At 40.4% G+C, this 17,534-nt stretch overlaps 1 protein-coding gene across 2 annotated transcripts; it reads right to left on the bottom strand.

Annotated features, from left to right (window-relative positions):
• Positions 1 to 624: 624 nt before the first annotated feature.
• uba52 (ubiquitin A-52 residue ribosomal protein fusion product 1) lies at positions 625 to 5,888 on the bottom strand. 2 transcript variants are annotated; one of them, XM_081373425.1, is made up of 5 exons: positions 5,786 to 5,888; positions 4,305 to 4,414; positions 4,097 to 4,183; positions 1,756 to 1,858; positions 625 to 790 (listed from the first exon to the last, which is right to left on the bottom strand). In XM_081373425.1, exons 2-5 carry the CDS (start codon positions 4,405 to 4,407, stop codon positions 697 to 699), a joined length of 387 nt encoding a protein of 128 aa, XP_081229551.1. In that variant the 5' UTR covers positions 4,408 to 4,414; positions 5,786 to 5,888; the 3' UTR covers positions 625 to 696. The 2 variants fall into 2 exon arrangements, with proteins under 2 accessions (XP_081229551.1, XP_081229552.1); XM_081373426.1 differs by having other exon boundaries at positions 5,716 to 5,825.
• Positions 5,889 to 17,534: the final 11,646 nt, after the last annotated feature.

Raw genomic sequence — 17,534 nt, 5'->3', positions numbered from 1 at the left:
TAGACCTATTATGACCAAATATTGTACCCAAACCCAATTTTTTTAAATATACCATACAGTATGTGACCCTGGATCACAAAACCAGTCACATGGGTCATTTTTTGAAATTGAGATTTATACATCATCCGAATGCTGAATAAATAAGCTTTCCATTGATGTATGGTTTGTTATGATAGGACAATATTTGGCCGAGACACAACTATTGAAAATCTGGAATCTGAGGGTGCAAAAAAATCAAAATATTGAGAAAATCTCCTTTAAAGTTGTGCATTTATGTTCACGATTGTGCAGCATTCACTCAAAAAAAAATGTTTTATATATTTACGGTAGGAAATTAAAAAAAATATCTTCATGGAACATGATCTTTACTTAATATCCTTAATACCATAGTATGATCCAGGGTCACATACTATGGTTTTACAACCTCTGCAAAAGACCTTTAACAATTTTTTTTCAACATTTGCTGGTCCACATGTACCAAACGTGGGAGATTTTCCTTTTAAAAACAAATATAAAACCTGATCCGCTATCCATTTAAAAAAAAACATCTTCAGGGAAGTATGAATGGTTAAACATTTTTACACAGACAAGGAAAAGCACAATATAAGTGGACAAACTCAAGGCGACGGTTTTCAACAAGACTTTATTTGAACACAGAATCTCCTGTGGTTCCTGAAGCGTAGCATCGACGCTAGCTTACTTCAGCTTCTTCTTGGGCCGCAGGTTGTTGGTGTGGCCACACTTCTTCTTACGGCAGTTCACGGCACGGGGGTGCAGACGGGCGTAACACCTGAGAGCAGAGCATCATGGGATACATCATGAGATGATCAACTCAACGGGTCCATCACTAGACAGAGTAAAGCCGGGTGCACACGGTGCGATTTATAATAGTCCTTTACAACTGTACGAACATGATCATCGCTGTAAGTCACACTGTACGACAGTCAAGACACGTTAAAAACAAACACGCAAGAAAACTTGTCCATCAAACTAGATTTTACATTACTAGATTAGGCAAGCGGAATCTGTTTTTAAGCTTCCCTCAAAACATACTTTTTTAGGGAAGTGTTTATTTGATTACTTCCAACAAAAAAAGTACAAATTATATACCATTTACTTACGAAACTTTTGATAACATTTTATATTTGTATTGTATATTTTGAATGTAATGAAAGCTTTTCTTTTATATTATTGTATTACTCTTATCTTTACTTATTTTTGTGAAGCGCTTTGAGATTTAACTTTTAAAGGTCCCATATTGTACACCTTTCTAAAGTTTTATTTTATGTTCTGATGTCCTTAAGAATATATATATGCGGTATAAATACCAAAAACCATCTCAATATGTTTTTACAGCTCTTTTCTCAGGAGCTCTGCCAAGAACCTGTCTACTTAATATTCATGAGCCTCTCTTCTGATTGGCCTGTTGTTATCTGAGTGACCCATCATTGGTGGGGGTGAGACTGAAGGCGGTGACTGAGTAGTTCTGACATCACACTTATACAGAAGTCACAACGGCTCTACTTTATGCAGGCTGTGTGCATTTGTCTGTGGATCGACTGTTTTGAAACTTATATATGGTCGTTTCATAGTCCCTAGTCCAGAATTTGATCACAACCGTCATTAATCGGCTGTCGGTGAACATGTCAAACTAACGATCAAAGACTTCAGATTTTAGCCTAGGATCAGAGAAATCTTTTAGGATTTGCTAGATTCGTCTCAAAGTGTGCACCAGCTTAAAGCACGCGGTCTTACTTGCGGCAGATCATCTTCTCGCAGTTGTATTTCTGGGCCAGCTGTCTGAGGGAAGGCTCGATGATTCCTCCTCGGAGACGCAGGACCAGGTGGAGGGTGGACTCTGAGGAACAAAGAAAACCAGAAGATAAAATGATGCTGTCGTCGAGACCAACAGCAAGTGTTATATCAGGTTGATTGGGACACCTTTTCAGGGGTTCGTACAGATCCCGTAAAAATGAAAATCCAGGACTTTCACTGACTTTAAGCACCACTTTTTTGGTTTTCAACGACTACAATCAGAGATCAAAACAATATCTTTATCTTTCAAATAAAAAAAAAGGCTCATGCCGTAATCTCGCTATACTTTAACAATCCACACAAACACTTGGATATGCATCTAATAATAGCGTACATTTATCTAGGTTAGGGTTAGAGTGAGCAGACATGTTAAGTTGCCACTTGTTTCAAATGATAAGCCATATTTGAGATCGATGGATATTAGGCAAACGTTTGGATTTTCTGCCTGACACACTGTTATCTAGGGCTGGGAGAAAAGAAAAAAAATCGATTCACCTAGCTATCACTTTTTGATTGATTGACAATTGATTTTTTTTATTACAGAATCGATATTAATTCAAATTCAATTGCTTTATTTTTGTCCTTGCTTATAGACGAGGCTGACGGAAGTTAGCCACTTTCGTTCCAGCAGAGGATGAAATGTGTCGTTATCTATGAGTGTCGTAATATCCCAAGTGGACGCGTGGAAGAGACGTGAGACTGAACGCACTGAAAACCCTCGCGCTGCTCATATACTGAGAGAGAGATAAGACAGTAGAGCTGCACCATTTATCTTTAATAAAGACTGTGATCTCGATTCAAACACCGACGCGATCTTTCAATTTGTCTGTCTATTAAACTTTGACACAATCATATCGCAACATTCAAATGTGTTGGCGCTGTTGGAGACAGTCGTCATGAAACCGCTTCACAAACCTCATAGTGTCATTATTTCTGTGATGCAATAGTTCAAATTATCATAGAAGTACTTGGATAAGTTTAAAGTTTAAATATAAATACTGATGTCTACGATAGCAATCAAAATACAGTAAATCAGCTTTTAATAGAAACTTGGTGCTTAAAATAACACATTTATCGATTACATTGTTTCGTCGACAAGTGACTGTTTAAAAATGTATTTGTTAATGAATCATTTATTAAAGAGAATGTGGCATTGTATGATGCTTCTGAAATAAAAGTCAGAAAGATGTGATGAATTGTTTTTGTAAATATGACTTGACAGTGTGTGAAATATGACAGTCTGTATAAGTGAATGATTTAACTTTTCACGATGGTCTAGAGTAAAAAAATAAATAAATTGCAATATCTAAATTGCAATACTTGATGAGCTCTCTTCCAAAACGCTATAAATCCATTTAAGTAGTTTTCAGGAAAATTATATTTTTCACCTAGACCCACACATTTTATGAATATTCAATTTACCCTGTTAAAAATTTTTTTTTTTTTTTGGCCCAGTCTGAACATGTTGAACAATGATTATTAAATCAAACAACAAAATTGTTGATAAATTCAGGGTTTTTTTTTTTCAAAACGCTATAAATCCATCAATTTTTTCCTAAAATGGATGGTTTGTCTTTATATTAAAAAATAATTAAAAAAAAAGGCAAGTCAGTCAGTAATAAATACATTGGCATTCAGTAAAGTGTCGAACCCATAAAAACTAGAACCATTGTCAACTTTACATAAAACAAATCACGACATAACCATGTGTGAGAGAGAGAGTGGCGTTCACACCAAACGCGAATAGAGCGTCTGGCGCAAGTGATTTTCAAGTCAATATAAAGACGCATCTGGAGGTCCTGCGGCGCGAATGAGGCAAATTGAGTGTCTGGCGCAAGAATTCTGATTGTCCAGAGGATGTATCGCGTTTAGGCTAAAAATAGGTTCGGCACTTATCGCGGTTTGGAAAGGAACTGTATCTTGCAGTACATTTTAAACAAGGTAATATAGAGCAGTGAATAGGTTCAGTACACAACAAAATGACATGACAAATTAATTTTTTTTATCGCGTTTTGGAAAAGAGCTCTTCACTTGTAGAATCGCAATTCTTAAAAAAAAAAAAAATAACTCAATCGCATCGGCACCCAATTATCATGATAGTATCGAATCGAGAGATAGGCGTGTCGTCCCAGCCCTACTGTTATCACAAGGACCCGCTGTTAATGATATGTCCCTCACCGACTATGTGACTTCACATGTTTTTTTTTCTTTGACTAACCAACTAATAAAATGTTTAGTTGGCCAAGACTCGACTATAAGGAGGCAGACACTGGATAAACACCTTTCTGAATGTTGTAGTCTGAAAGTGTGCGGCCATCTTCCAACTGTTTGCCAGCGAAAATCAGACGCTGCTGGTCAGGCGGGATACCTGAGGAACAAACACACATCAGTGGTCCGATGTACAACACAACAACACACACATCATACTTGCTGTATACTTAAAACTAACGCCACATTCATACAGACAATCCATTAAAGCTCACACTCACCCTCTTTGTCTTGAATCTTGGCCTTGACATTCTCGATGGTGTCGCTGGGCTCGACCTCGAGGGTGATGGTCTTACCGGTTAAAGTCTTCACAAAGATCTGCATTTTGCCACTGTCACATAAGAGAGAAACAGTCGGTTACTGATGATCACAATCACTTTCAGCAATATGAACACACAGTGAGACAAGCAGCAAAAACACCAGTTTCACATAAAATCATCGTTCCATGGAGACATTATTAATCATGGTCATCTGTGATAAAATAGTACTTCAATGTTTTTGTGCGTGTAATACTCTAAGATACCTACCGTGAGTGTATATATCAGTACAGTTCAAAAGTTTGGAGACATTTCTATTTTTAATGTTCTTATGCTCATCAAGCTTGCATTTATTTGATCAAAAGTACAGGGAAAAAAGTGAAATATTAAAATAATTGTTTTCTTTTAATATACTTTAAAATGTAATTTATTCCTGTGATCGAAGCTGAATTTTCAGCATCATTACTCCAGTCTTCAGAGTCACATGATCCTTCAGAAATCACTCTAACATGATGATTTATTATCAGTGTTGTGCAGCTTAATATTTTTTGGAACCAGTTATATTTTTTTCAGGGTTCATTGATGACTAAAAAGTTAAAAAGAACAGCTTTTATTCAAAAAAAAAAATATTTTTCTAACAATATAAATCTTAACAACATCCTTGTTGAATAAAAGCATTCATTTCTTTCAAAAAATGAAATAAAAAATACTGACCCCAAACTTTTGAACGGTATTGTATATTGTTACAAAAAAGATTTATATTTTAAATATATGCTTTAGATAAATAAACTTGTTTTAAACTTATTCATAAAAGAATCCTAAAAATAAAAAAACTGGTTATACATTTTTTTTATAATCAGCAGCACAACTGTTTCCAACATTGATAATGAATCAATGATTTATACACTAATCATATTAGAATCATTTCTGAAGGATCATGTGACACTGAAGACTGGAGTAATGATGCTGAAAATTCAGCTTTGATCAATTATGTTTCAAAGTATATTTTAAATTGTAACAATATTTCACAGTATTACTGATTTCTCTGTATTTTTGATCAAATAAACGCAGTTTTGATGAGCAGAAAAGACTTCTTGACCGGTAACGCTATTATATGACCAACTATCAGAACAACTTGAGGGCTTTCAGGTCATATATATGCATGTATTATTCATTTCGGGTGATTTATTGTATGTTTAGTGTAAATTCCGCGTGTTTTCATGAGAGGAGTTTCTCTCACACACATGGCAGAAGCGGCCATGACACTCCATCACGACACATTACACTTCAAACCACACAAAAGCGTCTAAATCTACCGCACAACAAGCTTTAATCGCACTATTCACAAACATAAACGTCTAATGTAAATATTCACCGAATCGCGCGGGTGAATAAGGAGTGAAAAGATGACAAAATACAGCAATCTCACGGACACGAATCCTCACCCTCGCAGTTGCTGCTGGTCCGGGCGGAAAAGACCGACGCGTTTCTCGTGCCTGAAGATCGCGTGTATTTGACCGTTATCGAGGGTTTACCGCCGCCTGCAGGATTGGAGCGGAACTGTAGCACGTGTTTTCAAACTGTGATTGAAAGGTCGGATCATTTTACTGACTCTTTACTGTTCGATCTCGTTCATCAAAATGAACGAATCTTCTTCGAGTCATTTTGTTCATTTAAGGGGCTTTAAATGTTATACTTTTAACTGGCAAATTCCCCGAACACATCTTGATCATATTCTGAATTAAGAAATCATTATAATGCAATTGTTGGGGAGACTTATAAGGACTGTATTTTATACTATTGCTGGAACTACTTTAGTGTGGTAATCACTCTCGGGTGTCGGTCAGAACACATAAACCAGACCAAGATCTGAATGAATGGTGTTTAATAAACTGTTGCAGTAGACATGGGCATACAGTCTTCCATTATGCATTTAGATGAGTGTATGTGTGGTTCTAAATGGAAACAAATAACATATGAATAACAGCATATGAATTAACTATCCATACATTCAATACTAAAACAGTAACTGATGCAATTACCATTAACAGTCAGATGCATACGAACCGCCGCTAGGTGGTGTCACGTGTACAGAAACGTGAGTAACAATAAAACATGTAGGGTAAACGTACCTATTAAGCTCACCAAAATCTACATTGAGACATTTTTAGTGCACAAGATATTGGTTTTAGTACAATAAGTTATTTTAAAATAAAATATTAATCTCTCACACTATAATATTTCATTTTATTTTAAATGACAAAAGTATTTCAATTAAGATGTACATCATTAAATATAAAAAGTCTGGCTGTGCTTAATGGGTACGTTTTGTACCCTTTAAGCACACCCCTGTTCCCAATAAGCTCACAGCAAGTTTTATTAAAAATTCTTGTTTATTTTAAACAACCTTTTTAAGGAATAATTGAAAAAAAGTTTTATTTGAAGGTAAAGAGTCAATCACAAAAAAACAGAACACTAAAATCAAGCAACAAGGCATTCAATTTGATCAGGTAGCCTATCCTATTCATAGTGACGTGTCATTCAAACTCATTGCAACATCTAGACTAGTCCACGTTCAGCTATGTAACCCATATTGAAAAATCAAATAACAAAACAAACCAATGTGCTCCTTAAAGGGATACTCCACTTTTTTTTGTAAATAGGCTCATTTTACAACTCCCCCAGAGTTAACCAGTTGAGTTTTACCGTTTTCGAATTCAATCAGCCGATCTCCGGGTCTGGCGGTACCACTTTTAGCATAGCTTAGCATAGATCATTGAATCGGACAAGACCATTAGCATCTCTCTCAAAAAAAAGACCAAAGAGTTTCGATAATTTTCCTATTTAAAACTTGACTCTTCTGTAGTTACATCATGTAATAAGACCGACGGAAAATGTAAAGTTGCAATTTTCTAGGCTGATATGGCTAGGAACTATACTCTCAAAATCGCACCTTTTCATTTTTCGTCGGGCTTAGTACATGATGTAACTACAGAAGAGTCAAGTTTTAAATAGGAAAAATATCTAAACTCTTTGGATTTTTTTTTTTTGAGAGAGATGCTAATGGTCTTGTCCGATTCAATGATCTATGCTAAGCTATGCTAAAAGTGGTACCGCCAAACCCGGAGATCGGCTGAATGGATTCGAAAACGGTAAAACTCAACTGTTTAACTCTGGGGGAGTTGTAAAATGAGCCTATTTCCAAAAAAAGTGGAGTATCCCTTTAACTCTCTGGGTCAGAGCTTTCCTGTCTACTCCAAACTTCTTGGACAGATACGACAGGTTTCTGATGGCTCCTTCTTTGTATGACATGCCTCTTTCATCTTTGGGCATACACTATAGTTTCGTCTAGCTTTTGTCATCTTAAGACTGTGAAAATAAGTTTATTAATCATTTTTTTGAAGATTAACATAGTGACAACCATCAGTTAATATTTAAATTCTGATTATTAAGTATTTACATAGACGTTTAATGTGGGTGAGCTTAAAGGGAGCACACACTGTGCTTAATTGGAGCAAAAACAATTTTTAATTAATAAATATTAAATTAAATTTAAAGGAAAATATTTAGCTAAATTAATAATCTAGGTAATGTATTAAGTTTATACCAATTTTAATATGAACAACTATTATTGACAATATCTATGAAATTATGCTTTTTCTAATTGATGTCACACTGAAGCTGTGTGATTGTCATAGTAGTGCACCCTTTAAGCTCACCTAACAATAATATGAATTCTTTAAAAATTACAGCAGTTTAAAACCACAGACTATCAATAAAATGTAAAATTATAATATTATGGATTTAAAAGTACAAGCCATTAATGCCTGTGAAGTAATATATTAATGTAGCACACAATCTTATACAGCTAGTAAGCTAGCTATGTTCGTAGCATCTGGGCTATGTTGCTAAAACTATCTTTTAGATCTAACTGTAATTATTTCCCACATCCAGGTTCCAGGTTATAATATGCAAAAGTCTAAACATTAATCTCTTAATTTTGCAATTAGATGATGTACTTCTTCAAAATAAAGGCTTAAACATATAAAAAATGCACATTTGAGGGGCTCCTCTTCTGGTGAAAGTTTTCAGACAGCTTTGAAAATAGCCGCCAGACAGTGTGAACACATGGACACACATATCTCAGTGTGCAATGGTCTGATTGGTTTAAAATTACAGGAGGTATATAGTAACAAACACATCAATTGGTTAATACATCAAATAGGATAATGCATTGCTATTTCTTTTTATAATCTGAGCTCCATGATGGTAGTGTGCTTAATGGGTACTTGAGCTTAATAGGTACGTTTACCCTAACAGATTTTATTGAAAATAACTACTGAAAGGATTCAAAGTATAAAACAATATAATCCACAATATAGATTAATAATATCTGCACTGAATGCATAACGTAAATATACATGGAGAGTAATGACAATAAACGAGGTAATTAGTACCATAACTAGCATCGCGTCAGTCAGACATTAGTGATAAATATCAAAATATAACACACAAACACGATTATCTTAATCACTAAATAGCAGATGAAGACAAAAACACTTACTATTCAGCAGTGACGCACACAATATTATCTAAACACTCTCCAAACGGGGAATAATCTCAGCCGCGTCGTCCTGTCACACATCTGCTTCAGAATCGTCCGTGAATCTGCGCAGAAGCAGAGCGCTACTCATTGCGTGCGCTCAAGGGTGCGTTAGAGCACTTCAATATGCGTCAGAGGTGCGCATACACGACTATACAGTCATCTGCGTGACCTTTCTTACAGCCGCCCCCAAATGTGTGCAGCACATTTGTTTCGGAATAGGTGATCAGTCCAGTATCCGGGAACAGGCATAAGGGCTTAGTTATCATCTTCATCTGGAACCTCTGGTAGAACTATCAATCTGGCTACAGGTCTAGTGTAAGTTCTGTTGTTTATCCTTACATCCACTGTCCTTATGTGTCCATCTGCACTTGGATAAACTTTGGTGACAAGACCAACCGGCCAACATGCTCTGGGCAGTTGAGGGTCCATCATCAGTACCACTGATCCTAGGGTCATTTCCGTAGGGTTGGCATTCCATTTCTGGCGGGTTTGCAGGTTCGGGAGATAGTTCTTAATGAAACTAGACCAAAACTGGTCAGCCAGAATTTGGGCATGTCTCCAGCGGCGTCTGCTCAGAAGCTCAGATTTAGGATAGACAACTTGGGGCAGGGACCCGTCCCGCCGCCCCATCAGCAGAACATTGGGTGTCACCGGATCAAGGTCCTTAGGGTCGGAGGACACATATCCCAATGGTTTAGCATTCAACATGCCTTCCACTTCCAGGAAAACAGTATGTAACACTTCCTCTGTAACAGCTTGACTGCCTACCACTCGGTACAGTGCAGTTTTCACTGAGCGGATTTCCCTCTCCCACGCTCCGCCGAAGTGGGGTGCACCAGGTGGGTTAAAGTGAAACTTTATCTTGTGTTTGGCAAGCTGGAGTCTGAGTTCTGGGGATAATTCTGCAAGGGCCTCCCGCATCTCTCTTTCTCCTCCACGGAAGTTTGTTCCCTGGTCAGAGAACAACTCGGCTGGTGTCCCTCGCCTGGCGATGAACCTCCTCAAGGCCATCAAGAAGGAGTCAGTATCCAGATTGGTAAGGATCTCTAGATGTACACACCTTGATGTAAGGCACTTGAAGATAATTCCCCACCTCTTCTCAGTTCTCCTACCCACCTTCACTATAAAGGGCCCAAAGCAGTCCATGCCTGTCGAGTAGAATGCTGGCTTATACAGGCGTAGGCGTGCTACAGGTAGGTCTGACATCTTAGGAACTTGAGGGCTTGCTTTCCATCTACGACACTCTGTGCAAGCATGTTGATACCGTCGAACTGCCTCTCGACCTCGTAAGATCCAAAACTTACGACGGATCTCTGCAAACACTCTCTCAGGGCCAGGGTGGCAAAGCCGGGTATCATAGTCTTGAATCAGAAGCTTAGTGGTGGGATGGCAATGATCCAAGATGATAGGATGCATAGCAGCCAGGTCTAAGTCTTCAGACTGGCGCAATCTGCCCCCGACCTTAATGAGACCATCTGTTTCGTCCAGCTCTGGAGACAGAGAAAGTAAACGGCTACTTCGTTGGACTGGTTTCCCATTTCGCAGTAGTCTGAACTCCTCTGCAAAGCTATCCAGTTGTGCCCCTCTCAGGATAAGAATCTCAGCTGTACGGTAGTTGTCAGCATTAGGGTTCCCACTCTGACCTGCCGCCCCGTGAAGCGTCTGTACTGTGGCCTCTAAAAGTTCCTTCCAAGTGGTGTACTGATGCACATTGGGTATGTGCTGCTCTTCATCAGGTATGGTCGCGACTCCACAGAATACAGACTTGCGAATTTCTGAATGGCACTCTTCAACTACTGTTGCTGGCAGGGTTGGCCATTTATCTGGGCTTTGGAGGAGAAATGGTGGTCCATGGCTCCAACGGTTAGGCTTAATCAGCTCCTCTAGCTTCTTACCTCTAGTGAGATCATCCGCAGGATTATTCACAGAGTCAACATATCGCCATGAATGTCGATCGGTGAGCTCCTGTATTTCCGCCACTCGGGTGCCAACAAATACCTTAAACCGGCACGACTCAGACTGTAACCAGGATAAGACCGTAGTTGAATCGGTCCAGAGGGTAATCTGGCTTATTGGCAGGGTAAGTTCTTGCTCCATCAACCTACTGAGTTGGGCTCCTGTGAGGGCAGCACAAAGCTCCAATCTGGGCATTGAATGCAGTCGTTTAGGTGCAATCCTTGAACGGGCCACAATAAAGGAGAGATGAGGCTGATTTTGACTGTCTACTGCCCTCAGGTAAGCGACAGCTCCATATGCTTGCTCCGAAGCATCGCAAAACACATGTATCTCATGAGTGATGTTTCTCTCATCCATGGCAGGAGGTACATATGCTCGGGGAAAGGAGATTCTTGGCAGGACTTGTAACTCTCCCTCCCAGTCTCTCCAAGCTTGCAGCAAATCATGAGGCAGTAGGGGATCGTCCCAGTCCCTTTGTTTATCCCAAAGCTGTCTCACTAGTATTTTAGCACGAGTGGTATACGGCAAAATAAACCCGAGGGGGTCATACTGACTGGCTAAAACCTTGTAGATGTTCCGCATGGTAGGAGCATCATAATTGACTGGTCGATGTTTGTACCTCAGTGTGTCTGTGGAACAATGCCAGCTGAGACCCAGAGCGGATTCAGGATTATCTGTTCGGTCGTGAGCAAACCAAAGTTCTAGACTGTCTGATCGGGCTTCTTTAGGTAGATGGCTGATGACCTCTGGCTTATTGCTGGCCCATTGGCGGAGTTCAAATCCACCAGAGGCTAAAAGCTCCCTTAGCTTATCTACCAGTGTTCGGGCTTGGTCAGGGGAGGGGAGGCTTTGCAGACAATTATCGACGTAAAAGCATCTCTCAATAGAAAACCTCACATCATCCTCTGGCTGGCTATGACTGATAACGTGGTGCTGCATGGCATAAGTGGCACAGCACGGGCTACACGTGGTACCGAAGGGCAAGACTTGCCACTCAAACACTGATGGACTCCGGTCTACCTCCATGTCACGCCAGACAAATCTCAGAAGGGGACGATCTTCAGGGAGCAGGCGGACCTGGTGGAACATGGCTTTCACATCACCACTTATGGCTACGGTGTGTTCCCGGAACCGCAACAGCACTCCTAAAAGTGAAGGTCCTAAGGTGGGACCAGGTAACAGCCACTCATTTAGGTTCAGACCTCGGTACTGATAAGAACAATTGAACACGATTCGGTTCTTATTGTTGTGGGTCACCATGTGATGTGGGATATACCATGATTCCCCTGACTGTGTCAATTCATGGGAACTCAACTTCTTGACAGTTCCTGCCTGGGTCAGTTTCTGAATTTCAGCACTGTACGCCTTGGCTCGATCTGGGTGTTTAGCGAGGCACCGTTCAGTGTTCCGGAGGCTGGGGATTACCATTTCCTTTGAGGCTTGGAACTGCGGCATATCTTTACGCCTAAGCAGAGGGGTGGCATAACGTAAGACTCCGTCCACCTCAACTCGGGTAGTCTTCGATTCAAGCATGTTAACAGCATGTTGGTCTTGTTGAGACCTGGTGACCTCCTTTTCGTTCCTGAAGGGAAGTACGTCAACTTGCCACAGTTTCTCGACGTTCCTGAAGAGCTCTGCCATTTGGGGAATGGTGGAGGTCAACAAACACTGCTGCGGGTGAATGGACTGCTCGACAAGTCTAGTGGGACCCTGCAATGTCCATCCTAAACGTGTCTTAAGAGCTGCAGGTCCTCCAGGGGGTCCTAACCTTACTGGCTTGATTGGTGTAATTAAGTGAGGGTGGTCAGCTCCAATGAGCAGCAAGGGCTGCACCTGCTCGAATGACTGTATTGGAAGGCCAACAAGGTGCTTGTACTTCTTCTGCAATTTGTCCATGGGGTAAGAGTGAAGTGCAAGACCCAGTTGTTCTGCGGTGAAGGCACCAGTGATGAGGAAGCTGTGCTGAGGCTTTTCGGCAGGTGAAATACGGAATGACACCATGGACCCGTGAAGGATTTGAATGTCATGACGTATAGTCCGCAGAGCAAGGTCTTCTGGCTCCCCTCGGAGGCCCAGGTGGCGTGCTGCAGCCGGTAGGAGCATAGTCCGTTCTGAGCCATCGTCCAGGATGGCATATGTGCTCAGAGTGTGCTTGCCATGGTGGAGTAATACTTTAATAACCTTCAATAGCACACGACTGCCATCTACTGGTCTGTCCACATACAGCACGTCCGAAGGTGTATTCACCAGACAGCTCTCCTCTTTGGTTGTCTTGATCACAGTCTTAGGTGACATGGAATTAACTTCGTGCAGTACTGGTAAGTGTTTACCTTGACAAATGCTGCAGGGTTTCCGCAGGTTGCACTGCGCAGCTTGGTGGTTTCTAGCGCATCGCCAGCACCTTTTATTTGTACGGATCCACTCTGATAATTGGTTCTTTGTCAGTTTTACAACCTCTGTGCATTGGCTCAAGAAGTGATCTGAGTTGTTACAGAATGGGCAGTAAGACTTAATTCTGTTCTTGGCAGAGATATTTGCAGGCATTGGTGAAATTTCTCTCTCCGTCGCCTCTCTGGCTCCATGCAAGACGGTGGTGGTCCACTTCTTCTGGCGATGTTCCTGTCTAGGCCCTTGTCTCTCCTTGGAGATCTTCACCTGCGACGAACCATCATATTCCTGACACCAGGACTCATATTGCAGCCACTCAGAAAGGTCAGTCAGGGTATAGGTTATTCCTGGATGATGGACCTTGCTGCGCCGGAATTCAGCTCTCATCTCTGGCGGTAACTTACTCAACAGGCGAGCTACGTGAGATCCACACTGTAGCTCTATCTCTCCTTGGGAGCCAAGGGATTTAAGCATACCCACAAGTGCCTGGATCTGTAGGGCGAACTTCTCAAAGGCAGCTTGATCACCGCGTCGAATATCAGGCGAGTCCATAACACTGGCTATTTTGTTCAATGCCATCTGATGGGGTTGGCCGAACTTCTGGTTAAGAGCAGCCATGGTATTGCTGTAAGGTGTGGGGGAGTTCAGATACGAATCTGCTATCAGCCTTGCCTCTTCCAGCTTCAAGTGATCCACTAGGATTTGGTATTTAAACAGCTCTGTCCCATCTGGGGGTAGTAAATTCTCCAAAGCTATCTTCAATCTAGCAAACTCGCTGGGGTCTCTGTGACTGAAATGGGGGATCGTTGGCATTGGACCTCGGTATGTCGGCTCAGAGAGTGGGACAGTCTGGTGCCGAAGATCAAGTGGGGTTCTTGGCTGAGCCCTCCTCTGCAGATACGGCTGGGAGATTGCTGCATGCTCACCTTGAAGGTTACTCTCGTACTGCTCTGACTCATAAGCTGGACCGGCTCTGAGAGGTGGCTGAGGATGAAGGCTTTGTCGTTGACTTGAACGGCCCAGATGCATTCTACTTGTCTGAGGATCTGAAGGTCTGGAATCTATGACAGGAAGATTCGCTGATGGAACTGCAAGAGGTCTACTTGGATGGTTGACAGCTTGCTTTAATACTTGCAGTTCTCTCATCATCTTCTCCAGAATGCCCATGATGGGAGCATCGCTAACAGGCCGTGGCTCCTCTGGCTCTGGCCAGGGGGGAGGGTCAGGCCAGTCTACTTCGTTGCATTCGCTGACTTCATCCCTGTCGAGCTCTGCACAAGGAGGAGGCACATATCTGTGGTCTAGGGGGGAGGTAGGGAATTGAGCAGGCATAAGTGGGTCCGATGTACTGGAATGAGAGTGTGTTATAGCTAGTTGAGGGGTCTGCTGAAGACTGCGCACCGTCTCGGCGAGTAACTTCAGCTCCGATCTAGTCTGTCGGATTTCTGCTAAGGTGGCACTAAACTGCTCTTCACTGCTATGTAAAGGGTCTGCTTGGGAGGCTGGAGACAGATTTTGCAGTGTCGTAGACCAGACATGTGGAGCTGATTCTCTACTCCTTTCAGGATGTGCTCTTTTTGGGTACTGTTCAGCTAGCTGACTCTCAGGACCAGGTCTGTAAGTACGCTGTCTCAATTCAGCATATGGGTCTTCTTTTGTATGGCCAGCATCCCTCTGTGTCTGATGGTCGCTGAAAGGAGAGGGTGTCATCTTGGCGGCTCCCTCCTCATACGAATATAACTCCTCTTCTTGCCCATGTCTACTGATTCTTAATTCAGATGGATGTCGTGGTGGCAGCACGTACCCCATCTCATACTCGTCATAATGGCGTGGCGGATAAGTCTGACGCTTAGGTCTGGTTGAAAATCTATCATCCATCTTCTAGAGAGAAATTACCACATATCCGGCTCGAAGGACCATTTGTTGGGGAGACTTATAAGGACTGTATTTTATACTATTGCTGGAACTACTTTAGTGTGGTAATCACTCTCGGGTGTCGGTCAGAACACATAAACCAGACCAAGATCTGAATGAATGGTGTTTAATAAACTGTTGCAGTAGACATGGGCATACAGTCTTCCATTATGCATTTAGATGAGTGTATGTGTGGTTCTAAATGGAAACAAATAACATATGAATAACAGCATATGAATTAACTATCCATACATTCAATACTAAAACAGTAACTGATGCAATTACCATTAACAGTCAGATGCATACGAACCGCCGCTAGGTGGTGTCACGTGTACAGAAACGTGAGTAACAATAAAACATGTAACAGATTTTATTGAAAATAACTACTGAAAGGATTCAAAGTATAAAACAATATAATCCACAATATAGATTAATAATATCTGCACTGAATGCATAACGTAAATATACATGGAGAGTAATGACAATAAACGAGGTAATTAGTACCATAACTAGCATCGCGTCAGTCAGACATTAGTGATAAATATCAAAATATAACACACAAACACGATTATCTTAATCACTAAATAGCAGATGAAGACAAAAACACTTACTATTCAGCAGTGACGCACACAATATTATCTAAACACTCTCCAAACGGGGAATAATCTCAGCCGCGTCGTCCTGTCACACATCTGCTTCAGAATCGTCCGTGAATCTGCGCAGAAGCAGAGCGCTACTCATTGCGTGCGCTCAAGGGTGCGTTAGAGCACTTCAATATGCGTCAGAGGTGCGCATACACGACTATACAGTCATCTGCGTGACCTTTCTTACAGCAATCAAAAATAATTTACAGGGAACATAAATAATTACTTTACCTTCCGAGTCTTTCGTTCATTTGTCACGTGACAAACGCTTATTCCATTAGGATTTACGTTCTTCAGACTCCGAGTTAAAATAGTTAAATAAGTGCTCGTTTTTAATTAACTACATAATCGACTTCAGTATTTTTGCTGACAAGCTTTATTGTATATTGTGTGTGTCTGAAACCCGCAATTTCTAAAAATGCACGTATAACTCAAGCTGTTTCAAGCCTATTTTACAGAAAACACACACTAAAAAAAACAAAAGTGTTGCATAGGGTGCAAATAGCAGACATCTGTTAATGTTGGGGGAGCTCAAAAGAGCCTAAATAAGTTTTACAGTTTTTTACAATCACTTTGCTACTATTTTCAGAACATTGATGTCATTTTTCACAACTCTAGACACAAAACTCAAAACGGTTATCACTTGTAACACAGGCTGTCTAATGTTCAAAACACTGCATTGTGCATTCACATCTTTAAAGAAATCTTGCACTTGCACAATCATTGGTTCAAAAAACAAATTTACTGTGAAATACCATTGAAACATAACTATAGATCACCCACACACAAGCAACTGATAGTTTCACTGTGTCATTGTTCGTACAATCATTAAATATTGTAGAACAAAATAGGCGATACAGGTTTCATTATGGTACTACATGTACAGTAAATACATCTCTGTAAAAGTACTGCAGTTGTAGACAGAATACTAGACACAGTGGAATCATTGAACAAAGTTTGTAATATATTGATGCAAAACACTACAGTACAATCACAAAAGGTTTATTTGAATCAAAGCAAAAATAATTAGCTATGAAATAGAAAAGACTGTAAAACATCAAATGCAGTGTTCCTCAACTTGCTTGCTTGTACTGTAAGAAACAAAACAGGAGTGATTATCTATACAGTGCAGTGCTGTCAATACTTTAAATAGTCTGAAAAGGTGGTACAGTATTTGGGACCATAGACACAGTGTCTGATGAAGCATTATGATAAAATATTAGGCTACGTCCATGGATAGTGTAGTCTAAATGGTTCATGCTCCACGCTAATTGGTGACAATGAATCTCGTTATCTTGAAACTTTCATGATTTAGTAATTATGGAAGATTGTTTGTCTGTTTCCATACAACTATGCATTAAGAGTAATGCAACAGTTACTTATCATTTTGAGCAGTTGTATCAATTGATAGTTAGATCAATGTAAGGAAATGAATAGACACTCATTTGAAATGTAATGTGTGAATTGTCTTTTGAAATAGTAGTACTTTGATGTTAAGTTGTGTCATATTGAACAGGTGATTTTTGTTGAATGAACAAATGATCTAAGTTTTATGTGTATTGTATCCAAGCAATTGAGAAAAGGGTTAGAGTTTTGAAAAATGTGCATTTTGATCATTGGTTGTGAGTTTTGTGTCTAGAGTTGTGAAAAATGACATCAAGGTTCTGAAAATAGCAACAAAGTGAT

This window comes from Scardinius erythrophthalmus, assembly GCF_964197995.2.
Source record: "Scardinius erythrophthalmus genome assembly, chromosome: 9".
Lineage (NCBI taxonomy): Eukaryota > Metazoa > Chordata > Actinopteri > Cypriniformes > Leuciscidae > Scardinius > Scardinius erythrophthalmus.
The sequence above is the reverse complement of the archived record's forward strand: the minus strand, read 5'-3'. Positions and strand labels throughout refer to the sequence as shown.